The sequence below is a fragment of the Arvicola amphibius genome, chromosome 6 (assembly GCF_903992535.2).
Source record: "Arvicola amphibius chromosome 6, mArvAmp1.2, whole genome shotgun sequence".
Classification (NCBI taxonomy): Eukaryota; Metazoa; Chordata; class Mammalia; order Rodentia; family Cricetidae; genus Arvicola; species Arvicola amphibius.
The window spans coordinates 5,759,186-5,783,646 of NC_052052.2; the positions used below are offsets into that span (position 1 = coordinate 5,759,186).

Genomic DNA, 24,461 nt, shown 5'->3' on the forward strand with positions numbered 1-24,461 from the left:
ATAGAAATGGGTTAAATTAAGATATAAGAGATAGCCAATAAGAAGCCAAGCAGTGATTTAAATAATATAGTTTCTGTGTGATTATTTCAGCGCTGAGCAGCCAGGAACCAACAAGCGGGCCTCCTTACAACAGTTACCTGCTTAGGAATCTAGAAATAGGTTCTCGCTCTCTCTCTCTCTCTCTCTCTCTCTCTCTCTCTCTCCTCTCCTCTCTCTCTCTCTCTCTCTCTCTCTCTCTCTGTTTTTTTGAGACAGAGTTTTTTTTGTAGCTTTGGAGCCTGTCCTAGCAGTAGCTCTGTAGACCAGGCTGGCCGAGAACACATGGAGATTCACCTGCCTCTCAAGTACCGGGATTAAAAGTGTGCGCCACCGCCACCCAGTTTACAGCAATACTTCGTAAAAGTCACTAGCCAGGGATATAGCTTCATCAGATCCGTGGGATAGGAATCACAGGGTTGTGCATCTGTGTTTGTGGGCACCCTCCTCTTCCACTCTCCTCTGGTGTTGAATGAAGCCTTTCCTTCCCGCTTTAGAGCAACTGCTTTCAGTAGCTTGAGGTACTAAGAGCTCTCAAAAAAAATTACTCCAGGTTCTGGTTTAGAAGAGGGAAGTCTCACATACTGCCCTGCACCAGCCTTGTTTAGGAGTTAAACTCAGGTAGAGTTTTCCTGCTGCCCATGGGTCCCAGTGCTACTTAATCAAATCAAGTAGTTTTGATGGCTCCTCCTTGTATGAGTGATACATCACAGGTACCTCTTGCAGATAGCAGGACAATGCAGGATGTCCTGCTCAACTTTACTCCCTTGAGACAGGGTCTCTCACTGAACTTAGAGGGAGGCTGCAGGCAGCGAGTGCAGCAACCTTCCTGTCACTGCTTCCACAACTCTATAAAGTCATGGGTGCACACTCAGTCACACTCAGCTTTAAACAAATAAACAAGAAGGTGCAAGGGAGCTGAACTGGGTGCTCGTGTAGCAAGGGCTCTTCCCAGAACAACTCTTTCCTTTAGTGGACAGACAGACACCATGGGCCCCTTCCCCTGAGGAGCATAGAGGACGCACACAAGAAGAACCACCCCAAAGGCCCAGAACACAAAGCACACACAGGTCCATGCTCACCACTTCATCCTCTGTCCAGCACTTCTCGATCAGCTTGGGCACAGGCTTCTTTACCAGGCGCTGCAGGGCTTTGCCAGCATCATAACTGCTTTCATGTAGCTGAGACGACAATGACCGTAGTTAATTAACTGTACCACACAGACACAGAGGTAAATCAATAACAGCAAGTCCTATACTTTTATATATATATATATATATAGTGTGTGTGTGTGTGTGTGTGTATGTGTGTGTGTCTGTCTGTCTGTCTGTCTGTCTAGCTATCTATTTCTAGAGAAACCTGGAAGGGCAATATCTTATTGTAATGTACTGTCATGGGCCCACTGCCCTTCCCTCCTAACCCCCATCCTTCTATGGGACAGGTGATAAAGGCTTGGCTCCCAGCATGATGTTACCGGGAGAACCTATAGGGACACAACACTGCTTTTGTTTCCCAGTCACTACAAGGTGAGTGGCTTCCTCCTTCACATATCCTCTACTACTAACACATTAGCTCAAGTATGAGAAAAGTAGCAACCGGTCAAGCAACCCCACACTGAAACCTCTGCAGTTGTGGGCAAAACAAACAAACCTTTTCTTTTCCTAAGATGACTTAGCTTGCGTATTTGTTACAGTAATAGAAAGCTGATCTGCACAGGAAAGGAGACAAATAAAGCAGAGAACATCCTGGAAACAAGGGAAGTGTCAAGGTGATGCACGCCATTAATCCCAGCATGTGGGAGGCAGAGGCAGGTGGATCTGAGTTCAAGGTCAGCCTGGTCTACGGAGAAGAGTTACAGGACAATCAGAACCCTGATTTGAAAAACCCAAACCAACCAATCAACCAAACAAAAACCCCCCACAAAACACCAAAGCCATCATCTGTAGAACATGCCTGGTATGGTGCTCAGCACAGTTCAGCATTCACTGCCTTAACTAATCCTATGAGAAAGATAGACCCTTATTTAATCTCATGAGATAAGAACTATTGCAATACCATTTACCAGGTGAGGAAACCATGGCTCTGAAAAATGAATAAAGATGCTTACCATGAGGCAGAAGCCAAGACTAAAACCCAGCTAGCAAGCCTCAGTCTCTTGTTCCACTCCTTTTTTTTTATATATATATATATATTTTTTTTTGGAGACAGTTTCTTTGTGTAGCCTTGGCTGTCCTGGAACTCACTGTGTAGACCAGTCTGGCCTCTGCAATCCTAGTGCTAGGATTAAAGGTGTGCACCACTCTGCCCAGCTCTCGTTTCGCTGTTTTGTTTCCAGAAAAGGTCTTGTTCTGTAGCCCAGGCTGGTCTTGAACTTGTTCAGCCTCCCAAGTGCTCCACTACAGTTGTGAGGTACTAAGACCAGTTATTCTGGTCACATCCTTTCCAAAGAAGCCCAAAGATAGACCAGATTCTCTTTTCTAGTCTTTTTAGTGAAGTAATGTACTAAAAAAATCATTAAAAGGGATTCAAAATACAGACTTCCAAAAGAAGTACTTCTGTAGTGGCAGCTGAACCTTTAGAGCAAACTCCTTTCCTATGAAATCTTACAACCCACAGCTTCCTAGTTCTGGGCATCCTACTGACCACTCCTGTCATGTAAAGGCCTTCTGCTGAGGCCTCTATGTCCCGCCTCTTATCAGATGCTGCTGAGAGCCACTGGGCAGAAGGACCCTCATGCTTAGCCCACACCTTCCCTGGCTGAAATCTGCCTGTCTTTCCACTGGAGCACACATGTGCTGCTGTGTGAGCATGGGGTCTCACACAGTCTGTTGCCAAGATGACCCTCCAGACATGCTTGCTAAACTAAATGAAAGAATAAAAGCCTTCAATTACTCTCCCACAGCAGACTCCACTCATGTCGAAACCTCAGTTTACCCAAACTTAGTAAGCTGTTATCATCCAGGCTCTGGGGCTTGCCTTCTTCCTGACACACAAAAATAATAAAATAAAGTCAGGTGTGCGTACTCTACCTGATACCTAAAGTAAGTGGGCACTTGACATGTTCTCTAATATAGCAAGAATGTTTAGTAGCACAGAATGAAACTGAAGAGAAGGGAAATTGGCATGCCTATTTAATTTGAAAAGCACATATTTTAGTGATAATTTAAAATCAAATCAAATGATCAAATTGAAACTTCTAATAAAAAAAACTCTGGGCAAAAATTAGTAACATTTTATAAACAATGAATCTAGTATATAGGCTAACAAAACAACAAGGAAAAGTATGGACCATGGAGCTGCTCTGCTGAGATTTAAATCTCAGCACCGCCGTTTAGGAGCAAATAATTCACCAGAGTGAGTCTTGGTGAGCTGGTTCAGTGAGCATCTGTCTCAAAAATCACAATGGAGAGAGAGTAAGAGAGCATATTGCTCTTGCAGAGGCCTAGCTTAGTGTCCAACACTCACAACTCACTCACAGCTGCCCAACTCTAGCTCCAGGTAATCCAATATTTCTGATCTTTATGGGCACCTGTAATAGACATACACACATGATTAAAAGTAAAAACTTAAAAATATATTTAAAAACTAAATCAAAGTATATAGTGATTGAGGAAGACACATGATGTCACCACCTTCTGGTTTACATACATACATGGACACACAGTAACACAGACACACAGGTTGGGGGGAGGGAGAGGGGGAGAGAGAGAGAGAGGGAGAGAGAGAGAGAGAGAGAGAGAGAGAGAGAGAGAGAGAGAGAGAGAGAGAGAGAGAGAGAGAGAGAGAGAGAGGGAGGGAGGGAGGGAGCGCACTTTCAGGCCAGTTTTGTTTTGTTTCCTTTCTTTAGACAGGATCTCACTATGTTGACCAAGTTGGCCTCAAATTCACAGAGATCCACCTTCCTCCCTTGCTAAATGCTAGGACTAAAGGCATACAGCACCAGGCTTGGCTCAACTCATTTTTTGTCCTAAATTATTTTCTAGACTGATGACCGGTTAGATTATAAACAAAGCCACATAATACTGCAACTTAAAATTTGCTGTGGGATAATGTTCTTGTACACTGTAAAGATTTATCACTCGTATTGGTTTATTAAAACGCTGATTGGCCAGTAGCCAGGCAGGAAGTGTAGGTGGGGCAACCAGATTAGAATTCTGGGAAGAGGAAAGGAAGAGATGCAATCGCCATGCAGACACATGTAGAGGAAACAAGATGAGAATGCCTCACTGAGAAAAGGTACCAAGCCACACAACTAAACACAGATAAGAATTATGGGTTAATTTAAGTTGTAAGAGCTAACAGGCCAAACAGTTTTTTTTTTTTTTTTTTTTTTCGAGACAGGGTTTCTCTGTGGCTTTGGAGCCTGTCCTGGAACTAGCTCTTGTAGACCAGGCTGGTCTCGAACTCACAGAGATCCGCCTGCCTCTGCCTCCCGAGTGCTGGGATTAAAGGCATGCGCCACCACCGCCCGGCCAAACAGTTTACAATTAATATAAGTCTCTGTGTGTTTCTTTGAGACTGAACAGCTGCAGGACCAGAAGGGACAGAAATTGTCACCAAATTTCTATAGACGGAACTCTAGTATAGTACACAAAAATTTCTGAACACAAAATCTTGTGTGTCTGGGACCAGGAAATCACTCCTAAGAACATACAGACTTGGTCTAGGTACGAACTGAAATCAAATGTCATTAATCCCTATGACATTCCTACCTGCTTCAGGGTAAACTAGCCAGAGCTTTAAGCTATAGTTGGAAAAATATGAATGGCTACTGGGTATACAGCTGCCGATTTGCCAGAGAATATGCTGCTGTGTACACAAGGCCCTCACCTGACTTTCTGGTGTGTTGTTGAATAGAGGAAGAGGTACCCCCCCACACCTCTACATACATGCCTCCACCTGAGTATGCTTCAGGCCACACTCTCCCTGATACAACCATGATAGTAGCCTGATCCTCCTTGGTTCTTGCTTTCTGTCTTCTCAATGGGCAACTGACCTGCTGTCAGCCGTGTCTCTTAATAAACCCAAGTTCCTGGCCTCTCCCACTCTAAGCTCAATCAATCCTTGAGAACTACCACTCATCCTTTCCTGAAACAAACAAATCTGGAAAGTAACAAGTGTGAGGTCATTTGCCAGAACGGTGACCATTTCTAAAATGAATCAGGCTGTGATATGTTACCATGCTGCATCTGAATGGGGCAGAAGTTGTTATAAAAGGTAGAATAAATGGTTATTTTGGAAGCCCTCTTCTGAAGGAACCACAGGAAATCTTGCTAGAAGGGATAACACCTTTTTTGTTTGTTTTCCAGATGGGGTTTCTCTGTAGCTTTGGAGCCTGTCCTGGAACTTGCTCTTGTAGACTAGGCTGGTCCTGGACTCACAGAGATCTACCGCCTCTGCCTCCTGAGTGCTGGGACTAAAGGCGTGCACCACCACTGCCTTTGAAAATAAATAATAAAGCCGGGTGGTGGTGGCGCACGCCTTTAATCCCAGCACTCGGGAGGCAGAGGCAGGCGGATCTCTGTGAGTTCGAGACCAGCCTGGTCTACAAGAGCTAGTTCCAGGACAGGCTCCAAAGCCACAGAGAAACCCTGTCTCGAAAAACCAAAAAAATAAATAAATAAATAAAAAAGAAACCATGTGTATCTCTGTGTGTCATGCACACAAGTGCAGGTACCTGTCGAACCCAGAGCCCTTGGAGCTGGAGTTACAAGTGGTTGAAATATGCCTGAAACAGATGCTGGGAATCAAACTTGAGCTTTCTGCAGGAACAGTACAGGAAATTAACTGCTGCGTCATCTCTGCACCCACTGAGGAATACCATCTTTTTGTATTGTTTTTTTGAGACACAGTTTCTCCGTGTCACAGCCCTGGCTGTCCTAGAACACTTTATGGCCCAGGTTGGTGCTGAACTCAAAGAGACCTGTCTGCCTCTGCCTCCTGGGTGCTGGGACTGAAGGTGTCTGCTCGGAGGAGAGATGCCATCCTAATGTAGCAGTCGCTCATATCCACTTGCCAGGACTCCTGTCTGAGAAAGCTTGGGCAGGATGGATGAACCACTGTTCCTTCCTGTGCGAGGAAGTTTACAAGACTCTCAACAAGACACCTGAAATGGAGGGTGGTAACGTGTATACACCAAGTGTTCCCCAAAGTAATCAGATGAATAATAAAGCTTAACTTAAATAAAACACATTAAGAGATTAATAAAGTCAGGTGGAGCACACCTTTAATCCCAGCACTTGGGAGACAGAGGCCGGTCTCTGCGAGTTTGAGGCCAGCCTGGTCTACAAGAACTAGTTCCAGGACAAGCTCCAAAGCTACAGAGAAACCCTGTCTTGAAAAACAAAACAAACAAATAAATAAATAAACACTAAGAAAATAAAAGTTATAACACTATACCATAAAAAGGATGCATGATACTATGAATTGTTTATTTCTGGAATTTTTCATACAATTAAAACGTCATTTATTTTATGTATAGCAATGCAATCTACATGTTAAATAACACTAGAATGATTCAATTTAAAAGATTTATTTTATTTTTACGTTTATTAGTGTTTGCTGGAATGTATGCATGTAAGTACACCATGTGCGTGCCTGGTGCCCAAAGAAGCCAGAAGAGGTTGTTGGAGTCCCTGAAACTGGAGGTGTATTAGATACCATGAGAATGCTGAGAACTGAACCCCATCCTCTGCAAGACAAACAGTGTTCTTAGCCCCATGTAATGCAGTTGTAAACAGAAGAGGAGGGAAAACTTTAGGTTATAGACACCTTCGTGTTCTGGTGCTCAGCAGAGCTCAACCTTCACAGTCAGTGCCTACAAAGCTAAAAAGAGAACTTTGGACAGCCAGGGCTACACAGAGAAACCCTGTCTCAAAACAAAAGTGCAAAGGGTAGGGCCAAGCTTGGTAGTGCTCATTTTTAATCCCAGTATTCAAGAAGCAAAGGCTCCTCATTTGGGCCTTGGGAGCTCAATCCAGCGCTACAATGTGGGTCTCTGTTTCTATCTCCATCCATCGCCAGATGAAGCTTCTATGGTGATATGCAAGATATTCATCAGTATGGCTATAGGAAAGGGCCATTTCAGGCTCCCTCTCCTCAGCTGCCCAAGGAACTAGCTGGGGACATCTCCATGGATACCTGGGAACCCCTCTAGAGTGAAGTCTCTTGCTAACCCTAAAATGGCTCCCTTAATTAAGATATCTTCTTCCCTGCTCCCCTATCCACCCTTCCTCCATCCCATTCCCCCAGGGTCTCCCCATTCTCCCCTCACTTTTCTCTTTCCATCTCCCCATCTCCCCTTACCCCCACCCCCAAGATCCCAATTTTTCCCTGGCAATCTAGTCTATTTCCAATATCCAGCTGAAGGAGGTAGAGGGAGAACATGAGCAAGGAAGTCAGGACCACGAGGGGTGCGCCCACCCACTGAGACGGTGGGGCTGGTCTAATGGGAGATCACCAAGGCCAGCTCGGTTGGGACTGAAGAAGCATGGGATCAAACTGGACTCTCTGAACGTGGCTGACAAGGAGGGCTGACTGAGAAGCCAAGGACAATGGCACTGGGTTTTGATCCTACCGCTTGTACTGGCTTTGTTTAGATGCGCACCTAGTCTAGTCTAGTCTGTTTAGATGCGCACCTTCCTGGACCTGGATGGAGGGGGGAGGACCTTGGACTTCCCACAGGGCAGGGAACCCTGACTGCTCTTTGGACTGGAGAGGGAGGGGGAGGAGAGTGGGGGGAGGGGGAGAGAAATGGGAGGTGGGGAGGAGGCAGAAATTTTTAATAATAAAAAAGAAAAAAAAAGAAGCAAAGGCAGGCAGATTTCTGTGAGTTGAAAGTCAGTCTGGTCTACATAGCGAGCTCTTGGACAACTAGGGCTACAGAGTGAGACCCTGTCTAGAACAGAGTACCAGGCAGCTTCCAGCCAAAGAAAGCTGGGAACTCCACATCCTCCTGTTTGATGTTTCCCATCACCCTTCAGAGTGATGGAACCAGAGCGCTATCACGCCCAAACACTTCTAGTTTTCGACTGTAGTTAATTCAAACAGTAGAAAGAAAAATTGAAAAAGCAAACATACAAAACAGGCAAATCGGGGGCTGGAGGGAGAACATGCAACTGTAATTGTATTTCACTGAGGATACATTTTTTAATATCCCATGAGTGATTATGGCCTATGCAGCTCCGTAACAAGTTAGACTATCTCTAGAGTGCACTGGGGAAGCCTGGAGAGCAGAATTCCCTTATCCCTTCAACGAGGACCCATTTTGTACTCACCCGTGCCAGGCTCTCTTTTAGGTTCTAAGACAGACACAGTTATCAACAACAACGATAATAGGCACAGGGAAGGGGTGGCTACACACAGCTTAAGGAGAAGCAGCGTCACAAGAAACACAGGTTTGCACAGCCACACAGTCACCAGGATATGAGCAGCTGGATTCCACATGCTCTGCTTGACCCACCATGAATAAGTAAGCCAACTGGAGGAGGAGCTAAATGGACATTTCCATACATTCCTCATGTCAGTCAAGAGTTAGGAAATTTAACCAAAATACTAGTTATTTTAATTGAATCTCTAAAATTTGCCATTAAAAATGTTCTCCTTTATTAAGTTGAAAGGTTTAAATAATTTGATTTTGTAAGACATGAATTTAAATTTTTATTGTTTTATTTTTAAATTAAAAATTGTTTATGTTTTTCGAAACAGGGTTTCTCTGTATAGTTCTGGCTGTCCTGGAACTCGTTTTGTAGATCAGGTTATTCTCAAACTCACAGAGATTCTCCTGCCTCTCCCTCTCCAGTGTTGGGATTAAAGGTGTGTGCCACCACCGTTCAGTTTATTTTTTATTTTTAACATCTACTCATGTATGGTAGGGAGAAAGGGAGGGAGGGAGGGAGGACTGGGGATGGATGGGAAGAGGACAAGTGCTAGAGAGCCCATGGAGGTCAGAGGGCAGCTTGCAGGAGTTTGTTCACTCAACCCTGTGGTTTGAGCTCAGGTGGTCATACTTGAGAGCAATAACCTTTACCTAAAGGTCTCACTGCCTAGGTTTCAACTGTTTTAAAGGTAACATAGATACTGCTCCTTTTAAATTATGATTATTTTATTGATTTGTGTGTGTGTGTGTGTGTGTGTGCGCGCGTGCATGCAAGAAGGTTCTTGCAGAGGTCTGGTGAGGGAATCAGACCCCTTGATGTTGGAGTGAGAGGTGGTTTTGAGCCACGTGATACACATGCTTGGAATAATATTCTGGTCCTAGGTAAAAGCAGCAACTGTTCTCCCTCCCTCTGTCCCTCCGTCCCTCGAGACAGGCTTTCTGTCTCTCTGGCTGTCGTGAAGCTTGCTTTATAGTCCAGGCTGGCCTCAAACTCACAAGCCACTACTTTTAACTGCTAAGTCATCTCTCCTCCTCCCAGGTTTCCAATTTTAAACACCTGATCTGGACCACTGGGCTACAGCTGTTCAGTGAGGACATTCATGGCAGGCCCCTCACTGATACTACAGTGAAACAGTCCTAGAGAAGCTAGGACAAGAAACAGCAATGAGACAGTGGGAAACCCACAATCATCCTACAGCTTCACTCTGCAGTCATGGAAAGGCAATCAAAGTAGGATAATTAAACATTTCTGGCCATTTTGTAACCAAGCTAGGTAGATAAGGTCTGGGATTAAATGCAACAGTCATGGAAAGCACAGAGAACTGTGTAGTATGGAACTACTGGCGGGGGTGGGGGAAACCTCCGCAAAAGACAGGGAGCACAAACACCATAACTCAATTTTCCAATCTTTGAAAGCAAGTGAGGGTAGAGGTACCTGCACCCACCCCACTAAAGCAGGATGCCATTTAGGGAAACCAGGTCCAGATTCGTCACGATGCAGGGCGCCATGAGTGTTTGGTTGCTGTTTGCTTTAGTACTGTTTGTTCTCAGCCAGTGACCTAGGATTCAAGGATGGGGATCTGGTGACAAAGTGGGGATCTTTTATAGATCGACCAGCTTTCAAATGGCTCCATCAGTGTCCTGTAGGACCTGGATTACACACAGGCTTGACCAAGAGGTGTCCTTTCCTTCATTTTTGGCACACTCTTATCAAAGAACACACATAAACTCTTCCTATGGGGCCTAGGCACTCAGCAACTCTTCATGCTAGCCACCAAGATGTGCGGTCAAAAACAGGCCTGCACAAGGATGTGGCACAGGACTTTGCTGCTTAAAAACAGAGGACTTTGCTGCTTAAAAACTGGCAACACTTGGCTTGTTTCCACTCTAACAAAGTAACTGTTCTGTTGAAGCACAGAGCCAGGGACTGTGTGTATAAACAGCACCTTCCGGTGGTGGAACAGGAACCCGTCAAGGACTCCCTCCAAGGCTTCCATAGCTTTGCAAAAAAGGCACAGAATCCAAAGCAGGGTCAAACTCTATTTTAAAAAAATAGCAAAATTAGATGTATGATTGTTTTGTCCATGGAGACCAGAAGAGGGCATCAGATCCATTGGAACTAGAGTTACAAGTGGTTGTGAGCTGACATGTGGGTGCTGGGAAAGGAACCTAGGTCCTCTGCGGAAGAACAGTTAAGTGTTCTTAACCTGAGCCATCTTTGCAGCCCCATAGGGTCATACTCTCATTAACCAGGTCTATCCTGAACTGTGGAATGGCATTTTCACTTGTCAAATGAGTAAATTACCAGCTCTCAGTTTGTCATGAAACAATGGAAAGCTTTACATGAGACACAAAGCATCAGAATCCCTTGAGATTTAAAACAGCTGGGCGGTGGTGGCGCATGCCTTTAATCTCAGCACTCGGGAGGCAGAGGCAGGTGGATCTCTGTGAGTTCGAGGCCAGCCTGGTCTACAAGAGCTAGTTCCAGGACAGGTTCCAACGCTACAGAGAAACCCTGTCTTGAAAAAACCAAAAAATAAAGTAAAGTAAAATAAAATAAAATAGTTCTAAACCCTATGGTGGTTTCTCCACAGGCAGTGACATTTTAGATGCACGGATTATACTGTTCAGGGAATTGCTACAGCCCCTGACCCTTCCTGATTAGCAGTGAGGAAGAGCATGCCACAAGAAGAAAAACACATTTCTGTGTAATTGCCTAAGTTAAATGTGCTTCTCTTATGCTGCCTGACAAATCATCCCTTGCTTATTACCTTCTATAATTTAATATATATAAGTGCTTTACTGGCAAGCCTCTCAAAAGAATAAATAATACTTAATGACTGCCTACAGTTTAATTAACTCATGATTGAACTTCTCGTGGACTGCCATAAACATTAAATTATACCCTTCCTCAAAGCTACTATGCATAGAAATCTTGTCTTGAGCCTTAACTCTCTTGCCTCAACAATTCTCAAATTTCAGCAACTTTGTATGTTGGACACAGAGGTGAGAGAACCAGCCTTAAAGCCTGGTTATAAGGATGAGGTCTTAGTTTAAATAAGACTAAAAATGTGCACGATGTCAGAGCACCTCATTTACATTACAGCAGTCATTAAACATCTCCCAGGTTCTGGCTGCCTCATTAGCATAAACTCAAGTATCACCACAAGGTTTCCAGTTTCTGCTCTGGCTTCTCTTAGGAGCTGCCATTTCTGTCTGCATGGTGTTGCAAGTAAATTTCCCTTTGGCATGGCTCAGCTGTCAGGCACCTCTGCTCTATAATGAACCCATGAATTACATCTCCCCTGCTCTGACATCTCTGGTCTCACACATCAAAATATTGTTCTTCAATTGTAATTTATAACTTAATTTAAATGTCCCTTTTCCCGTGACCTTTTTAGATCAAATGGCAGTGCATCTGGCAGTTTCTACTAGACTAAAGCACCTTTCACAATTCTGTAGAGAAGCTGCTTCAAGGCATACCGCTTTCATGCAGAATGTTTAATAAGTGTGTTCTACTAGGAAGAGTGTAAGATTAGAGTCTTCTGCCATCCGAAACATGCTGCATATACAGCAAGCAACTGCCAAGATTCTCAGGAAGGAGAAGCAGGGAGGGACCTTTGCATATTTTTTTAAAAATGATAAAAACTTCCTTTGGAGGTCAGAGGGCAACTTGCAGTGGCTGGTGATCTCCTTCTATCAGGGGGGTCCCAGGGAGCAAACTCAGACTGGAAGTTTTGACAGTCAGTTTCCCTGCGAGCTATCTCACTAGTCTGCCTCATGTGCTTTACTACTAACATGAAAAGACCTTGTCAAAATCTGTCAAAGACATTTTAAAAAACATCTCCCTCTCCCAAACCATCATTAACAGATTTCATTCATAACCCCAACATCAGTAACTGAGTACTGAGCACAAAATATGATACATATATAATATATAAAATGCATACATGTCAAAAAGCTACAGTTAAAATAAAAGCACCTGAAGCCGGGCGGTGATGGCGTACGCCTTTAATTCCAGCACTCGGGAGGCAGAAGCAGGCTGCGAGTTCGAGGCCAGCCTGGTCTATAAGAGCTAGTTCCAGGACAGGCACCAAAACTACAGAGAAACCTTTTCTCGAAAAACCTGTGTGTGTGTGTGTGTGTGTGTGTGTGTGTGTGTGTGTGTGTGTGTGTACCTGACTTGCCAGGTATGGTTGTGCACAACTATGACCCAAGCACTCAAGAGGCAGAAGCAGGTGGATATATGTGAGTTTGAGGCCAGCCTGGTCTACAAAAAGTTCCAGGACAGCTAGGACTATACAGAGAAACCCTGTCTCGGAAACAGCAATGAACCAAAACCAAACCCCCAAAAACCCACAAGTACAAGCTCAGTATTCATTTGTCCATCAAATGCTATTTAGGTACCACTGCAGCTAAATTTGTCTAAATACACTAATGGGAGCAAAGAAACAAAGACAAAAACACAGAGTTTAGCTGTTTAGAAAAAGCTTGAGAGAAAGGTATTGTTAATTATTTTTACAAGAAAATAGAGTACTTGGCCATCCCTCCTACTGCCATGTTTTGGAGTAAACTCAATAATGCCCTGTGCACACCGGGCCAGGGCTCTTTAACTGCTACACAGGTATCCCCTACCCTAAATCACCTTCTGCATAATGACAAGGCCTCAGAGTTATGTTAACCCTTATAGTTACATAGAAGAGTAGCAGGGCAGAGCATATCATTGAAAGTATCTTTTGTTCTTTAAAAAAATGCTAAGGAGTCCCAGGTGGCAGCTGTAGGCAAGCAGCAAATGCTGTAAAGTCCCAAATGGTGGTAGCAGGCCATGTGGCGGCAGACAGCGGGCCCTGTGAGCAGCCAGTCCCAGGGAGAGAAGGCTGCCAGTCTTAGAGCGGTGGCCTGAGCAGTGGCAGCGGCCCATGTGGTGGCAGGCAGTGGGCTCTGGGAGCAGCCAGTCCCAGGCAGAGATGGCTGCCGGTCTCCGAGCAGTGGCTGGTCCCAGGCAGAGAGACACATGGCGGGCGGGCAGAAGACAGAGACATGGGTAGACATGACTTGCAGAGTGAGGTTGAATATTTATTCAGGGGGTTATGAAGGGGAAAGGGAGGGGGGGAGAGAGAGGGAGGGAGCAGAGAAGTGGTGAGAGAGGCAGAAGCGAAGCTGCCTCTCAGAGAGGAAGATGGAAAAGAGAGTGAGCTCAGGACCGAAGCTGAAGATCAGCCTGCCTCAGCGGATGGGGAGGGAATGGGCGTGGCTTGTCTCTTAAAGGGACAGGGACCAAAACCCTAACAGTATCACTTTTAGTGGCCACTGGCTTGTTGCAGGCCATTCTGATCGGAAGCAACGGTGCAAGGGTTAAACATAAACCTACAGGCAAGGAAGAAGTCTGTGCCACAGTCCAGCCTACAGTGCTCAGTTTGGAGCAGCTGCGGATAACCTGGTGGCCATGATGGACACTGCAAGCACATCTGGGTCTTGGAGCTAAGGGCGGGTAAAGGGAAGCAGGCAATCAGCAGAGAAGAGAAAAGATCCAGCAAAACCAGGTAATAAAATAAAGACTAGCATAAGAACGCTGAGTGACTCCAGATTGGACTTTGAAAATCTAATCAGTGCAGCACAACCAACCCTGCATGTCCTTACTGAACAGAAACAACCAAACAGAGCACGCATTCTTAGCAGGAGGTGAGCACAAGTAGCAATACATACAGGCAACATCTCCAGGCTCACTGCTGAGTCACAGCTCCTTTCTAAAGACTACTGTGTCTGGAAGCAAGCTTGCTAAGGGGTCTCTAAGAACTCTAAGATTCACGGGAAGAAGAGGTGAAGTCAGCAAGAAGAGTACAAGAGCAAACTTTAAAGACCATATTCCAACAGAGGCTAGGCAAGCCACTTTGAAAAGTCCTGGTGAATGACCTCTACAAGTCTTGAATGAGGTAACCATCTGTCTGTTTGGAGGCTCTGTCTGCAGTCTCCATACCAACACAACACACAACACACACACACACACACACACACACAAAGAGCCTGAGGCCAAGACACTGGTGAAGAGTTGTGTGGAAAACTCAGCACCAAACTAGTGTATGGCTATGGCTTGACTTAAGTCCCCCACCCCCGTCCCCTCCCCAACACAGGGCCACCATCTCAATTAAATCTCCCATTTTCTCACTGCAGAAAGGAAGTGAGAACTTATTTTGGAAGACTGTTTAGAATAGTTATCTCTATTCCTGACGCTAAAAAAATATTCAATTAAGGACTGCTGACTGGAAGGGAGGTGGTTAGATGGAAGGGATAGGTCATGTCAAAGGAAGCTCATAGGAATGGAAGAACTAAGAACACAGACTTTCACTTAAGGCTCCAGGAAGTGCCCCAGCTGTTAATTGAGCACACAGGTCAGACTTCAAGAGCTCAGGGAAGTGAACAGCTAAAACCTTAGGAAACAAGCAGAAAACTGAGAGAAGAGAAACAGATAACCTTGAAATCTGGTGGGAGCCCCAAGAATCTGAGCCCTGTATTTTTCTAGCCACAACATGAGGTGTTCAAGGTCACTTGCCAAATTTTCACATTCCATCACTTTGTAAGATTTTGCCGAAAGACAGAATCAGAGCATCTCCTGAAACGCACGGCAACAGCATTATCAACACATTAATTCAGATCTAGGCTAAATTCTTGGAACAAAACACTTGAAGCAGCCACTGTACTTACTGCTTCAGTCAGCACTGGAGAAGCTTGCTCCAGTCTCCAGTGTCTTGAAAGCCTGATGTGCACAGCACAGATCTTTCCACGGAACTCACAGCAGGTTATCATTTACACACGTGTGTGTGTGTGCCCAAAACTGTGGGGCCATTCTATCTTGACTAAAGGTCAGAGAGCTGGAACTTACTTCTGTTCCTTTAAGGTTATTGTCTGTTTTGACCTCAAACAAAGGTCCCACCTACATTTAGAACAGAGAGTTCTGCTCTCACTAAGAGTCCAACTAAGTTCCTATTCCCTTAGGGAGATAATACTGGATTCCAGGGAGTGGTTTGCCCTCCTTTGGTCTAGGGTGTGAGCATTACTTGTTTTATTCTAGCAACAGAAAGTTTAATTAAGAATGCAGTCCACAACCTTCAACTGGTTTGTTTATTTCCTTGTATCATGTTAATGTAGTTTTTTACCTTACTCCCATCTTTTAAGGTCCTGGTATTTTAAGCAAATGGAAATTAAATTAAACACGGGCGACTTCAGTATTCACGGGAACCCCCTCCAGGGGTTCTGTTATTTTCACTCACTCTTCCTTCTCTTTACTTTTTCTAATCCCCATGTCCTATCCTGGTAAGTGGTATCTTTGTTGAAGCTGGTCTCCGACACATAGATTTGTTTCTTTGAAACAAAGTCTTCCTGCTTTTCATATCTGAGGTTTGGCAACACAAGACCTGTCAGTGGTTCCTAAGGGGAGGAAGGCTCCTGAGAACTCAGTGACTGACTGCTAAGGATTCAAGGCTCAGGACTCATGATGGATGTAACTGGCCATAAAGAAAAGCTCTGGCAGGCTCAGGAGTCCCGACTATGTCCCGACTATTTATGGGACTTTATGCATGACAACTTGCCAAGAGAAAAAGGTCCACGTCTATCTACAAGTAGAAAAGTTTCTGGACCACTTTGAAAACAAGCCGTCCTCCCACCCCCCACCTCCGCTTGCCCAAATCCAAACCTAGGCAAAAGTTTACAGGGTAACAGCAAGACCACCACTGTATCTACCTGGTATAGTTAAAGGAAACCTACTTATAAATGCTACTCTGCTTCAGAAAGAAGACTGTGGTAGTTAGATACGCAACAGAGAGAAGGGAGACATCCACCGAAGCTGCTCTAAGTCCCACAGAAGTCAATGCAGAACAGCTGCTGCCGATTCTCAGCAACTGTAACTGCAATGGTTTATGACAAGCAATTTTAAGGTGTGCAAATAACTTACACTTAATGTTGTGGGCATAACAATAGAATTGTGGGACAAAGGAAACCAAAGAGCACATAAAGTGAGGCTCTGGTGCAGGAGAACTGGGGGCTGCTCTTTAGTCTACACATTAGCCAGGCACGGGATGAAGACTTGTCCTCTGGCTGTCATGAAGGAAGCAAAAGCCTGTGTGAGCAGTGCAGTGCTCTCCAGCAAAATCAGTAGTGCTGAGCCTTAGAAATGGAACTGCCTTACGATCCTGGTATTAACAACCAACAAATGAATAAGCTAACCCAGACGCACAGACATTTGCCTGATAAGCAGTTAAGAGCAGCAGTGCCAGTGTCTGGGAGGCAGAGACAGGAAAAGCAGAAGTTGGAGAGCAACCTGGATCACACTGGATCCATGTCCCTAAGAACAGAGTTAGGACCATATAGGCTAACACATAGACATTTGAGATAGGACAGAGAGATGGGAACACCATTGAGGAATTTCTAACTTGTTGAAGAACAAAGCCCCCAAATGACAATTCATCAGATATTTTGGGAAAGCTGCTCTAAGATTCAAGCCTCTGCCAAGAGGAGGGGGCGCATGCCTTTAATCTCAGCATTTGGAAGGCAGAGGCACAAGGATCTCTGAGTTTGAGGCCAGCCTTGTCTACAGACAAGCTCCGGGACCAACAGGACTAGACAGAAAAACTTTGAGGGGGGGGGGGTGGAGGGAGGGAGACGGGACGGGGAGAAGAAAGATCCTAGCCTCCATTCTATCTTCCCCAAATTTAAATGATTATAAATAAGAAACAGGTGTGTTTATTAATTTGTAGATGATACCACACTTTAAAGAACTATGCAGATTAAATTAGTTCATTCATAAACACAAACTTATGCCTAGCATATAGGACATTAATGAAATCAACACAACTGCTGTCAATAAATAAAATGGTTGACCAATAATTTATACTTATTAAAATGATAACAATGATAAACTTAAAGTCCCATGTCACATTCCAAATTCTACGGAGGGCTATTGAGACGCTCACAGGGTAAAGATGCCTGATAACCCGAGTCTGATCAAAGGATCCATGTAGTAAGAGAGCACTGACTCTTGCAAGCTGTCCCATGACCTCCACTTGTGCACAGTGGCACTTGTATACACGAGTGTATGTGCACACACATACACAGATACACACATATATGTAATTCTTTTAGACTTTTAAAAAGTCTTTTTAAAAAATCAGTGAAAAAGCTCAGGGAAGGAGAGAAACAGAAGTGGTTTAATAAAGGAAAATAATACAGAAAGAAATAAAACAAACTAAGAAAATGTGTTCAACAAAGCTTTAGGGTGACCATGGGTGTCACTCTACCTATCAGAGATACGGTTTTAGGGAAGGTGCTTTGTAAGAATGGGAAGATTACAACATGGAAGAAAGCTGAGAACATTATTCTCAGTGAAAGAAACCAGTTCCAACAGCTGAGTGTTATACAAGTCCGTCTACCAGCAGTGATCAGAACAGACAAATCCACAGTGACAGAAAGAAGTGAGTGGCTGTCCAGGACTGAAAATGCCAGGAGACACAGAAAGTGACTGTTAATGGGGTGACAAAAACACTCTAAAACTGATGGTGGCAATAGCTGCCTGAACCTTAAATTCATCAAAAAAGACACAAACTACACATCTTAAATGGGTAAATTATAAAGAATTTGAATTGTATCTCAATAAACTTGTTATATAAAAAAGACAAGAAAAGGCAGGTGGTAATGGCAGCATACACCTTTAATCCCAGCACTTGGGAGGCAGAGGCAGGCGGATCTCTGTGAGTTCGAAGCCAACCTGGTCTACAAACTGAGTTCCGGGACAGCAGAGACTACACAGAGAAACCCTGTCTAGAAAAACAACAACAACAAAAAGACAAGAAAGAAATGATTAGAATCTGGCATAGTGGTGCATGCCTGTAATCCAGCATTTGGGAGGTAGAGGCAGGAGGATCAGAAGGCACTCAATGTTATCCTCAAGGCTTCAATTTTCATCCAGGCCAGCCTGGGCTCCATCAGACCTTGTCCCAATTTCCCTACCAACCTCCTAAATTACTAAAATCAAACCGGTAAAAAAAAAAACATTTGATGGTGGCTCATATGGAAAAGTAGAGCTGGGGCCCAGACTGTGGGGAGCCGTAGCCTTGTGGGGAGCAAGGCAAACACAGCCTGGTGAGACTCCTGGTGACAGCAGTCCAAAATGCAAGGCAGGCATGTTGCACTAGTTTTAATGTGGGTGGCCATAATCCCCCCCACCAATTCCAGAGAAACCAGTCCAACTAAGTAGAACTACAGACTGCCCCAAAGGAACAAAATATTAAAGGATTAAAAGCTAAACTCCATCCTCATTTAAATGAGACTAAGAGTAAACTATATAATTTAAGTTAAAATGTCATTACCTGGAACTTTAGAACTAAATTGGATCACAAAGGGAGCCATGTTAGTAAACATCTTTCTTGCTATTTATTCTTTTTAACTTTTGTTGATTGGGTCTCACTCTGGCCTCAAACTGCTGATCTTTTTGCCTCTGTCTCCAGAATGCTGTAATTACAAACAAGTATACTACCAAGCCCGACAATGACAGTAAGTTCCTGTCCACTTCATTTGTAAAACCAAAGCTCAAAAAGTTTCCAACCGGTCAAAGCACAATATATGAAGCAGGCAGAAATGTACATATTGTTATGCTGACAATCAGTTCACAAAAACCTTACCGTCAAGACCTTAATTAGCAGCACAGCCTGCACAACTGATATCATGTTGCTGCATAAGTAAAAGCTTGTCAAGATAGATGTATATGAGCTACTGTCCAAAATTTATGGCATTTCCCTAATAAGAAACACATAACATGATCAACTTTTTCCTTTCCCTTTTCAACAACAAATATCCCCCACCCACCTCCAGCCCAAGCAAATCCTGCCTTAACTAATCCAAGTCAGCAAGCACTAACCACTTAGGGCTGCCTTGTGTGGAAAGGGCAGCACTACTATGAATGCCCACGGAATCAAAGAAAGAAGGAGCTGATCACACACTGTTACAGACAGACTCCTGTGAGTGCCATATTTGGGGCTTAAATATACTCCCTAAATACCCAGAAGCACTACAAAGCTAATATAGGTCAGGGGACGCCAATGCAGACCACTAAAGATGAACTAACAGAAAATTTCCAAGAAAAATCCTATAGATGTAGCTTTCAGAGTCCAAGGAGGCAAATGCGATAAAGGGGTCTTTCCAGTCAGCTCATTTGCATACTCGTAACACCGTGAGTGTGCTACGTGATCAGTTCTGATAAAGAATTGAGCCCGATTTGTTTTTTCAACCATACAAACATTGAGCCATTCTCTACCGCATACCAGACAGCAGGGCAGGGCTGAGAACACAAGACAATTAATACCTGATAGTGAACAAACTGTTGTTACCTTTCTAACTAATTTGCTGTCAGAGATGAAACAGCATTCAGCTTCAGGGGACTTTGAACCCTTTGTTGGAGATGTGAGTGTACATAAAAAAATGAGCAAACATATACACATACTCTCTTGAACATGTAAAAGGCTTGATCTGACTCTAACAGCCACCCATATTTCAGGGAATAAAGCTGTCTGGGCTGAGATGTAACTCTGCTTCGTGATTATAAATTTTGCTGGTAAAAGTAAAAACCAAACAGATGCTGAGTGCTGTAAGAAAATATAAAACATAAAAATGGCAACAATTACTCAGAGAAGTCAACTTTAATTTTACTAATGGAAGAAAATTGAGCCCCAACAGTGAAATACAGTATTGATTTAGTAAGAGTAATTCAGCATAATATAAGATCTGTTTTGTAAATGGGTAGCCAGCAGAGATGGCCAAATCGAACCAATCAGGATAAGAAGGCTGTTCTGTGCTTCCTGGCATCAACTTTACCAATTACTAACCAGTTGATGGTGCAGGTACACTTAGCCCATTTGCATCCAAAATTTACAATACCCGGACTCCATATAGAAACATTTCTAAAGATAACACTGTGACTTAGCAATCCGACATGACAGAGCTCGTATTTAGGTATTATAAGCAGCACATGGGGACCCACACCAGTAACCTCAATATGTGGATAACTGAGAAGAGAGGCTAGCCCAGGCAACCCAGCAAATTCCATGCCAGGAAGAGCAATGCAATGGGACTTTGTCTTAAAAATACCCCAAACAAATCAACCAACAAGCAAGACAACAAACAACAGTAAAAACTTTACACATGGTTCAAGCTTTATAGTTTGAGAACCATCTGCATTATATTTAAGCAAACTAAATATTCCAAGAAAAAGTCAGACACTGTTAGATTGGATGGAAAGAGGAGAACACAAAAACACAAAACAACCAGTGAGCTACTTCAAAAACAAAGAGGCAAGATTCACAATAACAAGAAAGAAAAAGATGAAAAACAGCAAAGACGAGAAACCTGGAGAGCCTATGAGAGTATCAGACACAAGAGACATCAAGACAAGTGATTACTGGATGGACACAAAGAGACACACCCCTCAAAGGTGCAGGAGCCAATATACAAATGCTACAAAGGTTCATGTGCCTAGCACAACACCTCAAAAACATGCTGCAAAAATGGATAGGGTCCAGTGAGTAGGTAATGGTAACAGTTAAAATGGTGATGATTATTCAGATCTTCCATACTGTGCTGACTATACAGTTATCAGTTATGAGATGGAGTCAGAGGACAATGTGCTGAAGTCAGTTCTCTCCTACCCTATGGGGTACCAGGGACAACCCTCAGGTCATCAGGATTGGTGGCAAATGCCATTACCCACTGAACAATATTTCCAGACCCTAGCTCCTCAATTTTAACACCCTCCTAACACAACAAAATAACTGTAGAATTAAAAACACATAAAGCATTTTAATCAATATAAATTACATGCCAAACCAGGAAACAAACTGCAAAAGATTGAAATCTTGGGGGCTAGAGGGATAGATAGCTTAGTGGTTAAGAGAAGCTACTATTCTTCCAGAGGACCTGAGTTGAATTCGTAGCACCTACATTATATGGCTCAAAACCACCTTTACTTCCAATCTCCAGAGATTCCAAGATGTCTGGACTCTTCGTGTACCTGCACTCACATGTACCTACCTACCAACCGACCTACACACACAGTTAAAAATAATGAAAATTAATCAAAAAACAAAAAAGACTGAAATTTTATCAGTGACTCTGGCTGGCACAAATTAAATATCACTAACATCTCAAAACTAAATTAAAAAACTCTACAATATCTTGATATTACACAATTTAATTCTAAGTAATGCATAGGCCAAAAACATACCAAAAAAGATTTAAAAGCATCTTGAGAAGCAAGATATTGAAAGCAAAAGAGGGAAAAGAAAATCAAAATTTGTGATGAAAACAGTTATTTAACACCCAACTGTTGGAGCTGGAAAATATATCAAATTAAATTCCCAGATGGAAGGAAACAAGTCTAATGAGAAAACAACAATAAGACTAAAACCTAATTGTTGCATAAGGTCAATTTTGATAAATCTCTATTTTTTACAGTAAGTCAGAGAAAACAAATTCAAGGTCTTAGGAAAAACAGAAAGGCTAATAATTAGGAAATCTATAGACATTAAATTTTTTGAAGATTTATTTATTATGTACACAGTGTCTGTCTGCATGTATGTTTGCAGGCCAGAAGAAGGCACCAGATTCCAGCAACAAAGTGGTTGCTGGGAATTGAACTCAGGAACACTGAAAGAACAGTCAGTGTTCTTAAACCTCTGAGCCATGTCTCCAGCCCCCTAGACATTAAAATGTTAACACTTAATCAGGCGGTGGTGGTGCACGCCTTTAATCCCAACACTGGGAGGCAGAAGCAGGTGGATCTCTATGAGTTAGAGACCAACCTAGTCTACAAAGCGAGACAGAGAAACTCTGTCTTGAAAAACCAAAAACCAACCAAACAAAAATGTTAACTCTATAAACTAAAGGAAAAAGACAAAATATTTAAAACCACAGGCTTAGATATTGGTAAAGCTGACCAACACAAAGAAATATAAACTCTGAACAGGTCTGTGTCCATTTGTAATTTCATTCTTTGGACTGTATTATTATTGTCCTAAAAGCATTGTTGTGCATGCACACCCATGTGCAGATGCCCTTTGAGTTAGAAGAGGACATCAAATCAACCCCTAGGAGCTGAACTATAGCAAGCAACAACCCAGTGCGGATCTTGGGAACTAAAATCAGTGCTCCAGAAGAGCGGCAAGTCCTCTTTACTGCTAAATCATCTTTCCAGCCACTATAAAATTAAAGATGTTAAAATTTTACTTATTTATTGTCTGTGAGTTATGTGGGTACACATGCCTACATTTATGCCTGAATGCCAGCATCCTTCTGCTTACAGAAGCATGGTCTCCTTCTGATACGTGGGTCCCAAGAATCAAATTTAGGTCATGGGGCTTGGCAATAAACTCCTTTACCCACTGACGCAGCTCTCAGGACCTACTTAATAATTTAAAAACTATTCATGAATAAATACCTAGATTCTGATGACTTTATTAAGAATTGGAAATATTTATCAATAAGAAAAATGATATTACAGACTCATTAATATGTTTCACAAAAATGAACAGAAAATATACTTTGGCATCCGTCATGAATCCATACACATGAAGTTCTCTAACAAAAATATTAACAAATGGAGCCAGGCGGTGGTGGTGCATGCCTTTAACCCCAGCACTTGGAAGGCAGAGGCAGGCGGATCTCAGTAAGTTCAAAGCCAGACTGGCCTACAAAGTGAGTTCTAGGACAGTCAGCCAGGACTGTTACATAGAAAAACCTTTCAACACACACACACACACACACACACACACCAAAAACAAAACAAAACAAAAAAAAAAAATCCTGCCGAGCGGTGGTGGTGCACGCTTTTAATTCCAGCACTTGGGAGGCAGAGGCAGGCGGATCTCTGTGAGTTCGAGGCCAGCCTGGTCTACAAGAGCTAGTTCCAGGACAGGCTCCAAGCTCCAAAGCCACAGAGAAACCTTGTCTTGAAAAACAACAACAACAACAAAAACCCACAAAGAAATAAGGGAATAAGGGCTAGTTTAAAATGTAAGAGTTAGCTAGTAACCAGTCTAAGCTATCAACTGAGCATTTATAGTTAATAATAAGTCTACGAATGGTTATTTGGGAGAGCAGCTGCCGAGATACAGAAAAACTCCGCATACAGAACTACTTCTAATTACAGAACTCTCAAGGAAAAGAAAAATAAATTAAAAGATGCACTTAAATAGGTAACTATTAGGAGCTTCTAGGTCTCCTGACTGTCCTGCCTACACACAACCACATGACCACTGTGTGCAAACACACAGGATCATGAGGCATCACATCAGAAGCTGACCCTCAACACTAAGCATCACGCATTTGGATCTCATGATCTCATATTAGAAAACATAATAGAGGGGGTGGAAAGATGGCTCAGAGGTTAAGAGCATTGTCTGCTCTTCCAAAGGTCTTGAGTTCAATTCCCAGCAACCACATGGTGGCTCACAACCATCTGTAATGAGGTCTGATGTCCTCTTCTGGCCTGCAGGCATACAGACAGACAGAATATTGTATACATAATTAAAAAAAAAAGAAAACATAAGAGAAAGTATCAGCTTCATACATTCATCTTCCTGTGCTGTTCTGATGATACACTATGAGGTCAAAATAGTGCTGACAGAAAAACAAAACTGGGTGTGGTGGCGCACACCTTTAAGCCCAGCACTCTGGAGCAGAGGCAAGTGGATCTCAGTGAGCTCAAGGCCAGTCTGTTCTACAGAGCTAGTTCTGGGACAGTCAGGACTGTTTACACGGAGAAACCTTCCCTACCTCAAAAAACCAAAACCAAACCAAACCAAAGCCAAAACCAGAGGTAATGCACTGGCTCCCGCATGCACACTGTTGTTAGGGCAGTGAGTGTTCTTACTTCTGAATCATTGCAGGTCTTACAGGAATACAGCAAATGAACACCTGCCATTTCCTAAAACCAATCCCACCTAGTTGGACTCACATATTTCATTTCTTTCGTTTTTTGTTCTGTTTTAGTTTTGGTTATTTGAGACAG

At 43.3% G+C, this 24,461-nt stretch overlaps 1 protein-coding gene across 10 annotated transcripts in view; it reads right to left on the reverse strand.

The window, feature by feature from the left end:
• The window catches only part of Rere (arginine-glutamic acid dipeptide repeats), a 343,378-nt gene that overhangs the window by 87,832 nt on the left and 231,085 nt on the right, over positions 1 to 24,461 (reverse strand). For all 10 annotated transcript variants that reach the window (XM_038333039.1, XM_038333048.1, XM_038333047.1 and 7 more), the window contains one exon: positions 1,119 to 1,217. In XM_038333039.1, the coding sequence (XP_038188967.1) occupies positions 1,119 to 1,217 (99 nt within the window). The remainder of the gene's footprint in view (positions 1 to 1,118; positions 1,218 to 24,461) is intronic.